We start from the raw sequence: 18,325 nt of genomic DNA, 5'->3' as shown, positions 1-18,325 counted from the left end.
AAAGGGACATGCAGGTTGTCATTTTCGGAGTGTGCAAAAGTTACACTGGAAAAAAAACGGCTAGAGAAGGCGGATCCAGGGGGGCACAGCCGGTCGTGCGCACTTCCCCCAACCCCCCTCTCCCTATTGAGAGGCACAATTAAAAGTTCTAATGTAAAAATTTCCTATAAGCACAAGTGTGCCCCCCCCCCCCCCATTTGAAAGTGAGGACCTTCTTTGTCAATTTTTTTCTTGGACGAAATGTACTTTAATTTTTGGTTTGAAAAGCTTTTTGGGTTTGTTTGTTTTTTGCTTTTAAAAAACTTTCATTGGGAAAAATTTGCCCCCCCACCTATTTGCAATAGGCCCATTATTAACAACCTAAAAATGCACCACGCCCATCGATCCGTGCAAAATGGGAAGGGGCATGCATGATATCCAGGCACTGGCGTAAATCCCGGGGGGATGGGGGATATATCCCCCCCCACTTTTCGAGGAGGGGGGATGGCCTGTACAAACATCCCCCGCTTTTTACGGAAGAAATGAAAAAAAATCACAAGAGATAATTGTTGTGATAATTCTTCCTAATATACCGCTTAACAAATAGAACAATATTATTGAATCATAAAATGCAAATAAAGAGCCAGTTCACCATTTCCAAACGAAATACTTATGTCCTTATTATAACATTAAAGTGAAACCCCCGTCTCTTCCAATTCATCAATGCTGGGGTTTTGGGGGAAGGGATTAAGATGGAATGTCAACAAATTTTGAATATAATCTCTAATAAAACCATTAAACCATCATGGGGTAAAAAAGATAATAATATCGGATGGGTATTTGCCATATGGACATACAGTGGCGTAACTACAGGGGGCATGGGGGCACATGCCCCCCCCCCCCCATCGGTTGACCCCAAAAAACGGGGAAAAGGGGAAAGGGGAAAGGAGAAATGAGGGAGAAAGGAAGAGAAACGTAGTGGGAAAGAATAAAATATTATTCATTATAATGTTATATTATAATCATGTTGTTTCATTACATAAGAAACATTTTTATCATTACTTTATGAAACATAATTTGCCCAGGGCCTACGTCTTCATTGTTCCCGGTGCTCGCATTGTCTGTTTAACGAGATGTATAATCCTGTTGTACTAAATCATCCCGTTTTCAAGTCAATCTAAACCAAATATATATTTCCTAGCACTTGAGTTATTTTTATGTATTGACATATGCTTCTATTACATGACTAAAAAAGTGATTGGCCCATGTTAAGGTCTTCGTATATAAACATTTCCTGTCAGTGATTACGTTCGCATTAGTGGATTGGTGAGATATGTCTGCTCTTCATGAATTCCTAAAATCAGTCCTTAAAATGTCTTCTGGTCTAAATATCAAATATTTTAAGCTCGCGCTTCGCGCTCGCATCATTTGGTTAATTAAATACGTAAATGGTCCTAGTTAATTCCTACAAAGAAACCTAAAAATGCCCCACTTCAGTTCTGAATTATCGAAATTTTCAGCTCGCGCTTCGCGCTCGCAATATTTGATTAGTGAGATGCGTATGATAATCATGATTGCAATGACTACAAAAAGTGTTTCATGTGTTCAGATGTAATTCTAATAAAACTAGCAAGCGCTTGGCACTCGCATTAGATGACTATGGTGAGATATTCATACTCTTAATGGATTCCTGAAATATATTCCTTAAAATCTCGCTGTTTGGGGTCAAAATATACGAAAATTTCAGCTCGTGCTTCGCACTCGCATTGTTTAGCAAGACAGGTACCTATCATGATTAGACAAATTTGATTATAATGTCCCTTTTTAGGTGTGAATATAAAAAAAATTCAGCTCGCACTTAGCTCAGTGATTCAAAAATTTTGCTGGTGCCCCCACAATGCCGTGACCCACGGTACGCCACTGTGGACATATCAATGACAATTCCTTGCATATCTAAAAACATGATTGCAACAAGAATGCCAAAATACTTCAGTCATCCCCCCACCCATCAACACGGATTTACGCCAGTGATATCCATGGGCCGAGGAATGGTTTTGAAAGTAAGGGTTGACCGATGCAAAAAATCACAGATGGTCACATTTTTGTGGTTTTGGAGAAAAAGAGAGTGGGAGGGGCTGAAGCCCATGCACCCCGGCTGGCCCTCGTTTCTTCGGCCCATATCAGCAAAACTGTAAAAAAAAAAGAACAAATAAATGAAATAAAAATATTTAATACTTAGAAATTTAATAAATTTTTGTTTGATTTTACAATTTTTTGATGGAGACATAGGCCCGTTATCTGACATCAGATTTTTACAACCGCGCCAAAGCCTGTGGGGTATGTGTGTGTTAGTTAGGCGAGGCAAGGGGGTAAAGGCCAATATATAGATTTAGGCCTCTATGCCATAGCTTAGGCTTTTTCCTTTCCTGTAAACCCCCCTCCCAATGAAGGGCTCTATGCAAGTATAAAACGTAATGCTGTATATACAAATTGTTATTTTCATTAAAATCAATTAAACATGGATTCTTTAAAGCATGCACTTAATTATGTTTAAGTTCCAGCCAAGAAAGTGAAATGTCGAGTAGAATTATTACAATTTAAACAAAGTTGTACTCTTATCTTGAATAACGAGTTTATCGCATCTTGTATAAATTAATCTTTATGTGCCTTAATTTGGAACATTTTCAAGCGAAATGATTACGATCGCCACATTTTTATAATAAAAATATCTAAAGTAAAATGTAATTCATATAATATTGCACGGAACCTTACAGGCCTTAGTGCCCTAAACGAGAAGATGGGGAAAATGACGAGAAGGCGATTTGTTGAAATTTAAAAAGGACGCCTTGTCAGATATATCAGAGACAAAATAAGATTACAATCTCTTGAAAGTCGACAAGTTAAGTTCTTTCGAGACATAAGATAAAGGGAGTGTGTCGTCATCTTCTTATCTCTATAGCGACCATGCACATTTAGCTAAACTTTGAAAATTACGAACTTGATTTTTTTCATCCAACCTGATCTCGATAAAATCATTTACGTCAATGCCAATTAGATTTTACTCTATTTATTCAAATAAAATTGATATGACCCCTGATTTTGTTTTTATTTCGCAAGAGTCGGAATTAAAGATCAAAAGAGTATAGTGAGAGATAGAGAGAGATACTTGTTTTTTTTTTTAAAGAAATAGATAAAAAAAATTGTGTAGACCCCCTCCCCCTTTTTTATAGTTATTTATTATTCTTAAAAACAATTGGTAGTTGTCGCACAATTTAAAGTCCCATTTGGTATTATAGACAATAAAAATAAAGTGCACTATATACACCCAATTGCGGCCCAAAGGGCGAAAATTCGTTAAAAATGAGACGGTCCGCTGAATTATTCATTTCATTCGACTCATGGGGTGCCAGTGGGCGTTAATCACCTCCTGGTATTATGTTTTTGGTATTCTGTAATGTAGAGTATTGCTCCAAAATTACATTTATGTGGGAGCGAAACCATTCTCCTCTTTTGCTTGTCAATTCTTTTTTTCTGACCAGAATCATCTTCACTAATTGAAAATGAAAACCCCATTTTTTTACTCGTCAATTTTTTTCTGATTAAAATCATCTTCGCTTGGGAATGAATACCTTATTTTGGCTTGTCAAACTTTTCTTTAAAAAACAAACCAGCACCATTCTTTAAAATCGTTCTGAGTCCTGATATGCCACCACTGGGGTTGGGTCAAGCCAAAGCTAAAATAAAGCATTGTTGATAGAGTTTTCAATAATTTATGTTCTATGAAATAATGCACTTAATCTCGAACGAAACAAACAGACAAAATTAACATCAGTCAATCACTTCAACTGATGAATGCGATTCAGTTTGGGTTTATCAAAGAAAATCATCTTGTTTCCTTGTCCCAAACAATCTGACTTTACTGTTTACAAGTCATCGTCATCACCATATTCCTCATTTTGTCTTCATGAAAAACCTTGTCGTCTTATCGAGTTTATCTTTTAACTATTATCCCTGTCCGAACTTGTGCTTCGGTATTACGGGCCCGTGGGTGGGCGGTATTATAGCGACATTTTTTTTTGCGATTTGATATTTTGGCGACACCATAAAGTTAGACGCTGCGTTCAGAATTCAACAGAGACGGAGTTCTTGCGTTCATTCTGTCAAACAGAGGACAAAATTTTACACGAATATGAGTCTGGATCCGTCTACAGGAGTTCCATTTGTAAGACATATATTATTATTTACTTTTTTTATATGAAGTATGTATTCTATTGTGAGATATGAATTTGATTGAGAGGAATGTCGGCGACACACCCAGTTTTTACGAGCTAGCGCCTACGGCGCGGCCGCTCTCGTTGGTTAACCCAGAGCCAGAGGCTTCGGCACTGCGCTCCCCTGCGAAGCGATAGGGCCCGAGCGCGAGCCGAGGTTCCTCGCAATTCAAGCACATCACTCAAATACAGGCAGGTTTATTTACGTCATAACTGGCCACATTTCCTTACCCGATATCAAGTGGCGTATTCAGATCAGCTCTCCATTCATGACATTAGTTTAACTTGAAGGAATATTTTTTAAAGCAGTTAAATTAGAGTTTTTCAGTAGGCCTAGCCCTAGAGACTGAAGGGGCAGGTCCAAAAATTGGGATTGTCCTAACCCAGGGAACTCCTGCCCGCTATGCGGGCGGGAGCCCAGGATCTTACGTGCAATTTGGCATACTCACCTGACAAGCGTGAAGTATGGTCAAAATAATTCTCCGAATAAATAGTTAAAACAGAAATCAAGCACTTACCACGATTATATGGATGATGGTCTAACGAGTGGCAGTTTTTCTGACATCTGGGCACAGACTGGAACCTCAAAAAACGAAAAGTTCTCTCCTACCCCCGTCTCGATCGGCCATTTTTGTTATGAATTGTAAATTTAGAGCACAGACTGTGCAGCCCTATCAAGTATTATCATTCAATGTAAACAAGGTCGTTCTTATAATATCAAATTTGATTGCATAATAAAAATTCATTGTCATGATTTCCACCAGGCGTTGTGCCAGTGGGCTACTTGTATAATGCCCACAATCAAAGTGTTTTTTTTTCACTGGTGTGGTAATTCTTATTCTGGCACAAATTGAAATGTCGCCATTGGATCCACTAGACCAAGTGCATATTTAGTTAATTTCCTTGTATTTTTTTGTCAAAATTAACTTTACTCATTGTTGGGTATATTTGCTAAATGTAGCCAACAAAGACTTAGAAATATACATTTGTATTGGCAGTCTATCATGGTAGACATGCATAATGCAAAGTTAAGAAGAATTGATGCATTTACTACTTTCAAATTCAACAGTTATTTTTTAAAAGGACAAGTTCACCCTAACAAAAAGTTGATTTGAATAAAAAGAGAAAATCTAACAAGCATAAAATTTCATCAAAATCGGATTAATTATAATAAGAAAGTTATGACATTTTAAAGTTTTGCTTAATTTCACAAAGCAGTTGTATGCACATCACGGTTGGTATGCCAATGAAGAGACTGATGTCATCCACTCACTATTTCTTTTGTATTTTATTATATTAAATAAATATTCTGATTTTCTCATAATTGTCAAGTGAGACAACGATTAATTCCTCCCTGAGCATGTGGAATAAGCATAGTTTAATTCTATATTGTTCAGTCAAGTTGGTCCTTTAAAATCTTAAAAAAAATGAAATATTGTATAATTAAAACAAATAAAAAAAGAAATAGTGAGTGAGGGACATCATTGATGTCTCATTTGCATGTCACTGAGTTGTGCATATCACTGTTTTGTGAAAAAAGGTGAAACTTGTTTTGTTGTAATATATTTATATTCTTATTTTACATCAAATTTTGATGAAATTTTCAGCATTATGCTTGTTTAATTTTTCTCCTTTTATCAACATTTTTGGATTTTTGGATTTGACCTTTAAAGGTCAAGCCCACCTTGAAAAACGTTGATTTGAATAAACAGAGAAAATTCAAACAAGCATAATGCTTAAAATTTCATCAAAATTGGATGTAAAATAAGAAAGTTATGGCATTTTAAAGTTTCAATTATTTTTCACAAAACAGTGATATGCACAACTCAGTGACATGCAAAAGAGTCAGTCGATGATGTTCATCACTCACTATTTCTTTCGTTTTTTATTGGTTGAATAAAAAATACAATATATAATTTTTTACAGATTTGGCAATAAGGACCAACTTGACTGAACCATGTGTTATCAAACAAGCTAATTCCACATGTTCCAATTATTATTTCACTTGACAATGAGGAGAAAATTAGAATATTTCATATTTTATATATTGAAATACAAAAGAAATAGTGAGTGGATGATGTCATCAGTCTCCTCATTTGCATACCAACCAGGATGTGCAGATAACTGTTTTGTGAAATTAAGCGAAAGGTTAAAATGTCATAACTTTCTTATTTTACATCCGAATTTGATGAAATTTTCAATGTTTTGTTTGTTGGGTTTTTTCTCTCTTTATTCAAATAAACTTTTTGTTGGGGTGGACTTGTCCTTTAAGGTCTGATCTGATTTTCAATTTGTTTAAGAGTAGGCTAGTCTTTGGAATAACTTTGCTCTATACTTGCTTTTCAGATTGAGCTGGAACTTCACAAGGATGGTTCAAAGCTAGGCTTCAGTGTCGTGGGAGGTATTGATCAGGATAGTTCTAAGAACCCATTCATCAAAAATGATCAGGTAATAGTCTTGAAATAATAATTTATTACATTTCTATATCGCCTTATTTTGAAAAGGTACAAAGCAAATTACATATAAAGAATTTACAACAAAAAACAAAAACAAACATAAAAGTGACAGTTTCTTGCAGTTCATCTTTGTTGCCATTATATTATACATTAGAACAACAATTTTTATTGTTTTATTATTTTTAATAAATCAATTTAATACTTGATTTTTTTTAATGATAAACTATTTATCTTTTTTGAGAGTGCTTGATGATTAATCTCTTTGGGGGGGGGTCACGAAAAACATTTTTTTTTACATAACTAAATTGCAATTTTTATTATCTTTTTCCAATAGGGTATCTTTGTTTCAAGAGTTGCTGCAGGAGAGCCAGCCGAGAAGGCAGGTTTGCAAGTTGGTGATAAGTTATTGGAGGTAAGATATCTATCTATTCCCTCTCTATATATACTCCAAATTTAATGTAAATAAAAATGTACTTTCATCCACTCTTTCCCCCTAGATATGAACAGTTACTTTGTTTATCATTCATTGACCTTGATATGTACTCTCAAGAAACACCAAATACAGGAAGGAATTCAGCTTGCGAACGAGTTTGGAGAACAAAATCTGTCACAGAAGCTAGCTTCATTGGCCTTGTATGAATTCATCTTTGTTTACATTGTTTGTGGTTGTTATCTCCCAAAGCTTTCCAACTATTTGAATAGATAAGCCTTGTCTATTCAATCTGTAATGAAAACAAACATGTACTGAGCGAGGAGGATGAATAGGCATGCAAGTAGTTATAAGCAGGATATACCCAAACAATGGATGTAAACTGGACAAGTCTTACAAACTTTTTGCATCACAACCTTCCTAACTTCAATTCAAGTATTCACAGCTGAAAGCTTTTCATCAGAGCATTTGTTTGTGTATTAATAGATAACTGGACTTTAGCTAGAACTCTGAAGAACATTCATCAGGATGCTTATTGTGTTTATGAAGCAACAACAATTAACATGTAGCTTGAATGCATTGATTTTTTTAATAGACTCGCTAGAACAGTATTTTTGGGCAGGTGTGAGTTTTTCTGTCAGTGTATCAAGCTGTTCCCATATAGTAGTAATGATGATATACATGTACATGTGCTGAGAGAATGATGAAATAAGGACGTCATTCCAAAACAATGAAGTTTAGACCTAAAAAAATGTCACTTGAGTCAGAGTTACAATTTTTTTTAGGAATCCTCAAGAGTCTTGAATGTTAATTATATTTCATTATAGAAAAAGTAATGCAGGATGGGGGAAGCTAATGTGAAAGATGTGTAGCAAGTAAAAGACGCTTCAGCATTTTAAGGAATAAAGTCTTGTTGGCTTTGTCTTCATTTGTTTGAAACATGAGATTCATGTAAACAATAAAGAGAGAAAACATTCACAGAACTTCAATCATAATTTCAATCATATAGGATTTCTCTTAAGATTTGAACTCCAATGGAATATTTATGAAACAAAATAATGAAAATGAATACAATTTCTTGTATAGCATATTATACCTCCCCTGTCTTAAAAATAGTTGTGGTAGATTAAAATTAATATGTAAAGTTGTGATTGATCAAAAATTACAATCACTTCATGAACTGCTCAAATTAAGAACAATTGCAATCTGATATAATTGTTCCTTATTTTATTATTATTTTTTTTTTCTGGGGGGGGGTATAAGAGTTAGGCTGTCTCAATACTGAGAAGATCCAACGTTACATACACTCATAGTGTTCTCCATATGTAAATGTATTTGTTTTAACCATAATTTTTTATACCATCTATCTTCTTCATCTTAGGTAAATGGATACGATCTTACCATGGCAACGCATCGGCATGCAGTCAAGATCCTCACAAAGGAGAAGTACTCTATTCTTAAGATGAAAACGACGCGCCAAGGACTGATGAGAAGCTAACCACCTCTATTACACCCTCCGCATCCAACCCATCCACACTGTTGACTATGTCCATCCAATCAGCATACGTCATGGGGGAATCCCCTCCACAGGAAGGGGATTCACCTTTTATAAAATGGTAAATGACTACCACTTTTGATACATTAAAAATGACTACATGTAGGAGCTGTTATTTTCGCGGGGGTTTTATTTTCGCGGATTTCGCGAATTGCCAATCGGCCGCGAATTTAACAACACGCGAAAATATTGACACATTTCTTAGTCAGTGCCAATGTCCCCAACAGCAAAGCTTTACTGTAGAAAACATCCTGTATAGTGAGAAAATGGAGATATGCACCTGTATATGTACAAAAAATAAGGCTTAGAAAGTACAGTTAGTGATTCAAAAAGTTAGCTAGAATTTCACTTTTTTTAATTTCTCAAACAAAATCAGAGCCTAAACTATTTTCTTATATTATTTTATCAATATTTATACACTCTCTGTAATATCAAAATGTATTTTTCATGAAATAATTTGATTTTATTTTCATCTGATTGACTCTATACACACGTTTTGGCAGCTATTTGCATACTCATTAATATTCATAAGTCACATGACCACAGCTTTTGGAGGTGAAGATTCTGTTCACAAAATTCCACTTTTTTTCACTTTTACCAACTTTTTGAAAAATGAATCGAACAAATCACAAATTCCAAAGATTGCTTAACCCTGTAGATTACAGATCAAATTGTGGCATGATGAATTTTCAGATCTAAAGGTGAAAAAAGTGTAATTCAAGCCACTTTTTTCCACAGTTTGTAACTGTTTTTACAGGGACATATTTATGTACAAAAGACACATCAGCATAGGTACTTTGAGGAGTATAAATTTGCACGTAATTTGCACTAGTTATGCTTCTTAGAAATGCTGTGGAAATGTTTTGTACATCTTCCAATCGCGAATTTAACAACCCGCGAAAATGTCGGGACCCCCGCGATTCGCGAAAAATTCTGTACGCGAAAATAACAGCTTGTACAGTAAAAATGACTATATGTATGCTAGTTAGTGTTTGGAAGAAGATGCATGGGTTTGGGTGTAGTTGGACAAACTAGTTTTATGAAATATTTGTAAACATTATCATACTTTTTATCATACTTTTGTAGTTTATCTTTTCTTGTTCTGTAGATGTGATGCATGACTGGGCGATATGCACATATATAATCTGCAATAAAAGATTGTACTTCTGAAGGGAAAGAAATCCTGTGGCATTTTACACTGATAATTAGTATTCGATCATCAAATACTCATTAATTGTACATTATTTTGAAGCTGTGAATTTCTCTTTTTTAACTCACAAAAACGTAAATTCTGGCAACGTTTTTATCTGGCAATCTTTTTAGTGTAATGATCATAGATACATTGGAGTATGTGTGTGTTTCTCAAAGAAATAATTGCACTGATTTTGTTATTGACGATAGGTATCATAAACTTGGTAACATTGATCAGAAATTTGTTTCAATCCGATCATATTTCTTTCTAGAAAAAGTAAAGTTAGTTTTGGGGATACACAAAATGCATCCCCTCAAAAACAATTGACATACATGTTTTAATCAATATTTGAACAAATTCTAATTATATCCTTTCTTTGTTATTCAATTTCTCTCACAAAGAGGAATATGATGTAGTACATATAATTTTTATGTCATGATTGGGTTGACAATATTTTTATTGGTTTTCTCGTATTTATTCATAAAACTTAAATTGACTTTCATAGCTAGTGTTATATATTTGCAAAGTATGTATTAGGCTGTTATTTGATTTCGATGTTAAAATTTTATGTCTTCCAATTATCATTTCATGCTGTGTGATCAATTTTAGAATAGATAAAAATAGTCTTGCAGCTTTGCAGATCTATATCGTAGGTTAATTTGTTATACCATATATTTGTACATTGTGGATGGTCTATTTTTAAAGAGATTTCTCGTTGCATATTTTTTTAGAATCACAAATTCAATATTCTTAGTATTCAAAGCTGAAATGTTTTCTCATTAGGCAAATTTCCTTTTTAAATAAGTGATTGTGTTGTAGTGTGTTGTAGTATCATAAAATATTATGATATTGTCTAGAATTTTCCTTAGAATCACTAGTGCAGTAAAATAACAGAAATATGTATGTGGAAATAACCAGCTTGGAATTGTCTGTCCACAGCATCGTGTATGATACATTTGGCATTTATTTATTTTTTTTAGAATTCAAACACTCTCATATCTTGATTGAAAGGTATTTGATCAGATTAAATAAAGTATTCAGACGACATAAAAATAATATTGTTATTGGAAAATGAGAATACAATCAGCCTGCCACATGATCAATTGTGTATTTTATCAGCATTTTACATGGAGTATCTATAATTGTAAATATTTCCAAATTAATCTTGCAAGACCACTTTTTATTCCAATGAATTTACTAATCGATTAGAAAGCATCTTGCCAAAGAAAATTTGTTTTAAAGGTTTTATTCATTCCCAGAGTTAGGAATTAAAAGGTTGTGAAAAATTTCAGTACTAACTGCAACATTGATAGGAAACCAGTACTAGAAATAAAAAAACTGTACTTTAAATGTTTTAAAAATTACTACTTAAAGATGAAGATGAGAAACAATCAGGTTAAAAAATACTTGAATTGTGAAGAATAAAATAAATAAATCATGTTTTTAAATTGTTTTACTTAAATTTTATTAGAAAAAGAGGGAAAAATTTCTTTTCAATTTAAGTTTTAAAACACTCTAGGGATTGTGTTTTGTATAGATATTATTTGTATATTTGTGTGCAGATAGTACGATGCGATACTACATTGACATGTACAAGTACTGGTGCATATATATTAATTATGTTCATATGAGAATAGTTTGTGTTTACTGTAGTTTGTTATTTGAGCAGGCAGATTGACCACCTTAATGAATTAAATACATTTTTAAGTATGTATGATTTATGGTATATATACATGCATTATTCAATTATTACACGAATAATTGTACCACAATATTATGCTGATTTGTTAAGGGCAATGCTCACTATTATGTTAAAAATCACAGTTTTTGTGGATGATTCTGTGACGTTGATAATTGCATCGTTTCTTCGTAGCTCAATTTCATCTTGGAATCGATAGTGGTTTTATAGTAATGTGCCACATGAACAAGTTTATCACAGGTAGTCTACCAGCACAGACTCATATTTGATGCTTTAACCAATAACAGGTCTAGAGTCAAGACTAGATGCCAAAGGCTTTGTCTTTGTCAGCCGCAGTAAATTGTGAATATAGTCTCACTACTTCAGACTCTGAATTATGCACTATGTGAATTGCAAAACCAAGGTCTGTGCCTTCAGACTATATCACATGTCCTCTACACTGGTCCGACCCCATGTATGTGGGACCTTCATGAAATTTTCTGTCTCTTATTTCTGGTTCTCATGACAGTCTTTAATGCTGTCAAATGACTATGACTTGGTCGGTTTATGAAGTGGAGAAGGAATTGAAAAAATGGGAGTCAGAAGTACAAAAAGGTTGAATATTTTATGGAATACCCAACATAATTAATGGAACTGATCCGGAAGATATATTACTGCCAGTCACTGAATGTACCATTCTTTCTGGAATTAACTTAAATGTATTCACTTTATATATTTCTTATTTAGAAGAAAGCTAAGTTTTATTACTTTATGCACATGTTCCTTTGTATATTTGCTCAGTAGGTGTTTAATTTGCCAAAGTTTTGTATTCTGAAATCTCTATGTGGTGTTTTACTTTGTATTCAACAGAGTTATGACTTTTTTTTACATAGCAAGCAGTAAGAATTTCACTGATATTTTTGCAAGTTATTTTTCATTATTTATTCCCTCCGTATTCCAACACCAATTGCTGTTATTTATTTATTTTTGTTTTCATTACTGGCATATATTGTAAAGGGGGAGAAGGGGGGGGGGATGTTATGGTCTTAAAAGCGAATCGTGCTTATAGTGTAACTCGCCGGGTAAGTTCGCGTAAAAGTGTTCTATTGTAAATATAATGTACGAGCGCACAGTGAATGGGGAGTTTATGCGAGAAAATCACTTCAGTCCAAAATATTCACGCCCAAAACACTCTGTATGTTTCTTTTTTTCCAACTACGTAAGTTTTTCTTTTGGGGTGGGGGTTGTAGTCCGTTCTAGAAAAACACATCTTTCTCATCACAAAATAAAAGAGATTTAAGACGTATAATAACCTGGTAAAAAACTGCAGCATATTTTTCATTTAGAGCAAATCACAGGCGATCGTGAACGTGTGCATGCAGTGGATCCTATGCGTGCATCCGGTGCGTTGGTGTATAAACAAATGGTACCAAACAACACAGAGGCAGTGCGCACACACACTGGACACATTTTCAATAAGCTAGGGAGCGAGTTACACTATAGCAGGAGTTTACAGTTTAAGACCTTAACAGGGGGTGATCTAAAGTTTCATCCCCCACTGAATAGTGCAACATGACTTAGCAATACATGTCTGTGATTTTCACACTTACCCATTTACCATTTTCTCATTCTTGCATTTTATTTTATTTTTCAATTAGAAGTTTTGACTTCAATTTAATTGCTACTTAATAAATAAGTTTCACAGCTTGTATTATTAAAATTGTAGCAATTATCTTATACAAGATTGTCATCCATTCACTGTTTTAATGTGATAAGCTTTGGCTTGAAATGGCTTTTATACTGAATGATTGAATTATGGACATAACTAATCAAATAAATATTGATTAGAAAGAAAACAAGATGCTTCTTTTACTGTTGTGTGTAGTGGTTTTTTTTTGTGTTCAGTTGGTTTGTATAATTTACATGTAGATGGTCAAAGTCTTAGATTGGTGCTTAAATCCATTTGCCACTTGGTCTAACATTTCTTTGGGCTGTCTAATTGATTCTTGCCTCGCTTGCATAGCAGAGCAAGACTATAGGTGCTGCTTTTCTGACGACAGCGACAGCGTCGTCAACATTGAAATCTTAACCAAGGTTTAGTTTTTGAAGTGTCATCATAACTTAGAAAGTATAACTGAACATCCTGCCCAAGTTTCAGGTCACATGACCAAGGTCATTTAGGGTCAATGAACTTTGATGTTGGGGGTATTTGTGGAATTATAACTTTAAAAATTTAAAGATCTAGTTCATAGAAACCTGGCACATAAGAGTAACCATGTATCTCTGAATATTTTGTGTGTGTTTCAGGTCACATGACCAAAATCACAAAGGTCATTTAGGGTCAACAAACTTTGATAATGTTGGGGGTATTTGTGGAATTGTTATAAGTTTAAAAGTTTATAAATGTAGTTCTTGGAAACTTGGGACATAAAGAGTTACCATGTATCCCTGAATATCTTGTGCTTGTTTCAGGTCACATGACCAAAATCAAAGGTCATTTAGGGTCAATAAACTTTGGCCATGTTTGTGTATTTGTTGAATTGGCATCATAACTTAAGAGTTTATGGATCTATCATGTAGTGACTCCAAACACGTAATTTTTCTAGCGAAATAGATACCCTTTTTTCATTATTTTTGTGTTTTTGACACCCTTATCACGTTACGTAGGTAACATGCCCTATCGTGAAAAGGACATCCTTTTTACGTGTTTTTTTGGTTGCGCATGGTATCCACTCGTCAATGTAAGTGGCCCCCCCCCGGGGTTATACCCAGGGATGAAGATAGTGTGTGGAGTTTAGAGCGGAGCAATTGTCACCGCAGCAAATGTCGTTGAACATATACATGAAATGGGTATAGCCTATTATTATTAGATGGTTAGTAGACAAACTGGTTGGAGAGGAACTGTGATTAGACCAAGTAGGATGAGACCAAACAAACTAGAGATCAAGTGGCGATTTTATTGTTCAGTTTCATAAGAACTTGATTCTCTTGCTGAAATGCTGCATCTGAGGGTGAACCATCTGATTTAGACTATCGGACTTGATCTGAACCTTGGCAAATCAAATCTCAATTGTGAATGCAAGGAATTGGATCTCAAAGTAAATCATACACATCCTGATTTTCAGCCAGTGAGAAGTGTATATTAAGGATTTGTGTTGACTATTTAGTTGAATTTTTACTCACATTATCCATAATATGCATATTGTCCCAGCATATTTAGAGTTGATTTCATCAAATTATAGTACTTCCATACTACAAGGTGTTGGAGCTGTTGAGTGCACAAAGGTAGAAGTAGTTTGGTATGCTACTCTCATACTATGCCAAGCTCCTGATATTACAATATTACCCTCTTTTTCACCTATCTCTCCCTCTTCACTATCTATGTCTCCTTCCATCCCTCCTTTCCCATCCATCCACCCTTAATTCCACCCATCCATCCATCCATCCACCCACCCTTCCATCCATCCACCCATCCATCCAACCACCCACCGATCCATCCATCAATCCACCCATCCATCCAGCCAACCATCCACCCACCCACCCACCCACCCATCCAGCCAACCATCCATCAATCCATCCAGCCAACCATCCATCCATCCACCCTCCCATCCATCCAACCAACCATCCAGCCAGCCAACCATCCATCCATCCAGCCAACCATCCATCCAGCCAACCATCCATCCAGCCAACCATCCATCCAGCCAACCATCCATCCATCCACCCTCCCATCCATCCACCCATCTACCCTCCCATCCATCCATCTCCTCTAACTCTATCCTCTACATTCCTCTCTTTCCCCATTGCAACTCTCAATTAGGGACTCCAGACAGCATAAATGTAAATCCAATAAAATAAAAGGTTGGACTGCACTAGAAATTGTTTGGATCACACATCATATTTTAATATTTCCGTTTAAAATATTACACAACAGAAAACAGTATTAAAAATACACTCTAGGCAACATAAACTTTGTACATTTTATGTGAAGGTTCTACAAAAAAAATGAAGAAAAAACACTCTATATTCACACAATACTATAGACAGTTATTTCCAAAGAGTTGTTCATATTTCAAAACATAATTTGTTTAAAACACATTAATGACAAACACATTAATTAATCACAAACACAAAAGGGATGTAGAAATCATAAGCCAAACTAAGGGGACCTTTGTACCCTTTTAGTGTACAATGGTCTGATAAGTGAGACTGAAGAACAGAAGTGTCAATAGTCAACATTGAAATCAACTGATTGACTGTTTATAGTTTGCAAAACTGATTCACACAATGTGAAGTTTAATATTCTCTATGCCTGTCTGACAACACATACCTCCCAATGAAGATTGTAGCCTACTCATAAATCATCATTTTTAATCCGCAAAAATAATTACTCTCCCATCAGGTTGGGACATGAGGCTATTTCAAAGAGTATTCATACTTTGGTAACTTGGTCTGGTGTAAATTTGTCATAGATTCCTAGCAATTACCATTGATAGTAAATTTTGTGAAACAGGGCTCCGAATATGGTTCACAAATGGACTGATGTAAGTGACCAACAGAAGGATTCAAACAGTGGATCTCTCTTTAACCAATCCCAATATTAAAAAGAAAATGCACCAAGGATACCAATGTTCAAAGAAAGATGACGAGGGTTATGATAGCTATCTTACAACAAGGCAAGAGTTATTACACAAAAATGCAGCAGTTTTTCTCTCTAAAATTGGCCAACACTGTAAGCCTTTTCTCTTGTGTGTCTCTTAATATATATATATTCAGGTATGCATTTTCTATTGAGTTAAAGACCTTGAAAAAAATATGGGAAAATAAATATTTTCTTTACATAAGCTGACTTGAAATGTTTTCAGGCACTTGGAAGCATATACAGAACTACGTAATTCTATGAAATGAATTCATGTATATACTATATGTCATATCATGACATACAAAATAAAAAGAAGTAATCTAATTGCAATTAGTAAGTGAATTGATTAAAGGTGCATGAACCCCCAATTTCAGAGGGATCAGTTGGACATACATATGCGCTGCCAACGGCACCAAGTGGCCGTTGATATCAATGTTATACAACACATATGCAGATGCCATGTACTGAATGCCCAGCCCAAACTCTGATCATTCTCAGTTCATGTACACTTTGGCTGCTCTTCGTAGATCTTGGCTCCGCCTTCTTCTGCTGTGAGAAGTGATGTCATCAGATGTTTGGACTAACATATGGTTGTAGCCAAAAGCGGCGCAATACATGTGTACTCTGAATGCGCTGTGAGACTGGCTAATGATTGACAGCTGCATACCTAAAGGTTCATGCCCTGGTCACATCTTATACGGATGGTGACGTTAAAGGTCAGTCCTAGACTTAAATAATCATATCTGATTGATACACGTCTGACAATAGTCAAATTCACACACACACTCGATGAAAATGGCAGTGAGTTCAAAATCATCCAACAGCACCGGGGATCGTGCACCTTTAAAACAAACATTAACCTAAACAAAGTTCATTGAAATTTTTATATTCAATATATTTTCATCTCAAAGCATGTCATCACAGTGACACTAGTCTTATTTCATCCTACAGCAAGCATTTCTGGGCATAGTAACTACATCGATAACAGTCCAGAGCACTGTGACAAAACATTATTACAATTGTATAAGTCTGGGACAGAGAACATGTGATAAGGGATACAATACCTCACAAAAAAGGCACATAGTTCATATATTTTCTTTCATAAAAAAAGAATGATACAAAAAAGACACACAAAACTATATATGTACATGCATACATTACAAAATGATTGTACAAGCTTTTAACTCATAAGTGAAAACAGATAAAGAAAAACAGAATTTGAAAAAGCCCCTGATTGTAATGTGAAATATAAAATACAAAAGGTCAGTAAAATTCATAAACAGGTTTACGCGACTCATATGACAATGAAAATATTCATTTACTGAATAAGAGAAACCCTACAAATATGAGAAATATATCTATACCTATCAGTAAATATATAAATTTATCATATATACAATTATACAGTTATAGAAAATTTACTGTACAAGGTTGGTAAATAGTACAAGTACTTCTTGGACATCAGTAAGGTATCTTGTGACAGTGCATATGATACATTTTAATGCTTACATCACAATAAAAAAGGAACAAATTTCTACAACAAAAACCCTAACTTTCTCAACTAAATTTTGTAATGTTTATATGGTGGTCAGCAAGTAGTTTTGTGTTCAGATATTTGAACAGGATTCTTTTTAATATTTCTCAAAATGACAAAACTTTCAAATAGCCCATCTTTTTAGATTTGTCAGAAAAAAAGGTCAGAATACATACATAAATCTTTGAAGATCATAAATAGAAAAAATATATTTTAAAATTCTCTAGAATAGTACCAATATTTTCTGAAACAAAACGCTAAACTGAAAGTGACATGAAACCCTTATGAAGAAAATATATTCAAAATGTAACAACTTTCATCGATTTATTCATAGATTCTCATATTTTGAAGCTCACAACAGTTTGATATTTTGGGGGATCTAAAGCATTTCTAGTACCCCTACGGAACACCGTTATCAGAACAATGCTTCATGTATATTGTGCGTATGATAGCTACATTATGTAGTAGAGTATCTTGCCAATATAAAAAGAAGTCAAAACATGATCGGTGAATTGATTAACTCTTTGCCTGCCATAAATTGGTGGTCTGTGAACAATGCCTATGGGAATGACATAATTCAGTACTCTATAG

General features: G+C 34.6%; 1 protein-coding gene across 2 annotated transcripts; it reads left to right on the top strand.

Moving 5' to 3' along the window:
* The first annotated feature begins 4,078 nt into the window (after positions 1–4,078).
* Positions 4,079–8,753, top strand: LOC121424260 (tax1-binding protein 3-like). Of its 2 annotated transcripts, XR_005971353.1 has the most exons (5): positions 4,079–4,201; positions 6,597–6,698; positions 7,041–7,118; positions 8,518–8,698; positions 8,734–8,753. XR_005971353.1 is itself a non-coding variant. In XM_041619879.1 (4 exons), exons 1-4 carry the CDS (start codon positions 4,169–4,171, stop codon positions 8,632–8,634), a joined length of 330 nt encoding a protein of 109 aa, XP_041475813.1. In that variant the 5' UTR covers positions 4,079–4,168; the 3' UTR covers positions 8,635–8,743. The 2 variants fall into 2 exon arrangements, 1 of the variants encoding a protein (XP_041475813.1); XM_041619879.1 differs by having other exon boundaries at positions 8,518–8,743.
* The last annotated feature ends 9,572 nt before the right edge of the window (positions 8,754–18,325 follow it).

Source organism: Lytechinus variegatus, chromosome 11 (assembly GCF_018143015.1).
Source record: "Lytechinus variegatus isolate NC3 chromosome 11, Lvar_3.0, whole genome shotgun sequence".
NCBI lineage: Eukaryota > Metazoa > Echinodermata > Echinoidea > Temnopleuroida > Toxopneustidae > Lytechinus > Lytechinus variegatus.
Note: the sequence above shows the minus strand (reverse complement) of the source record. Positions and strands in the feature narration are given on the sequence as shown.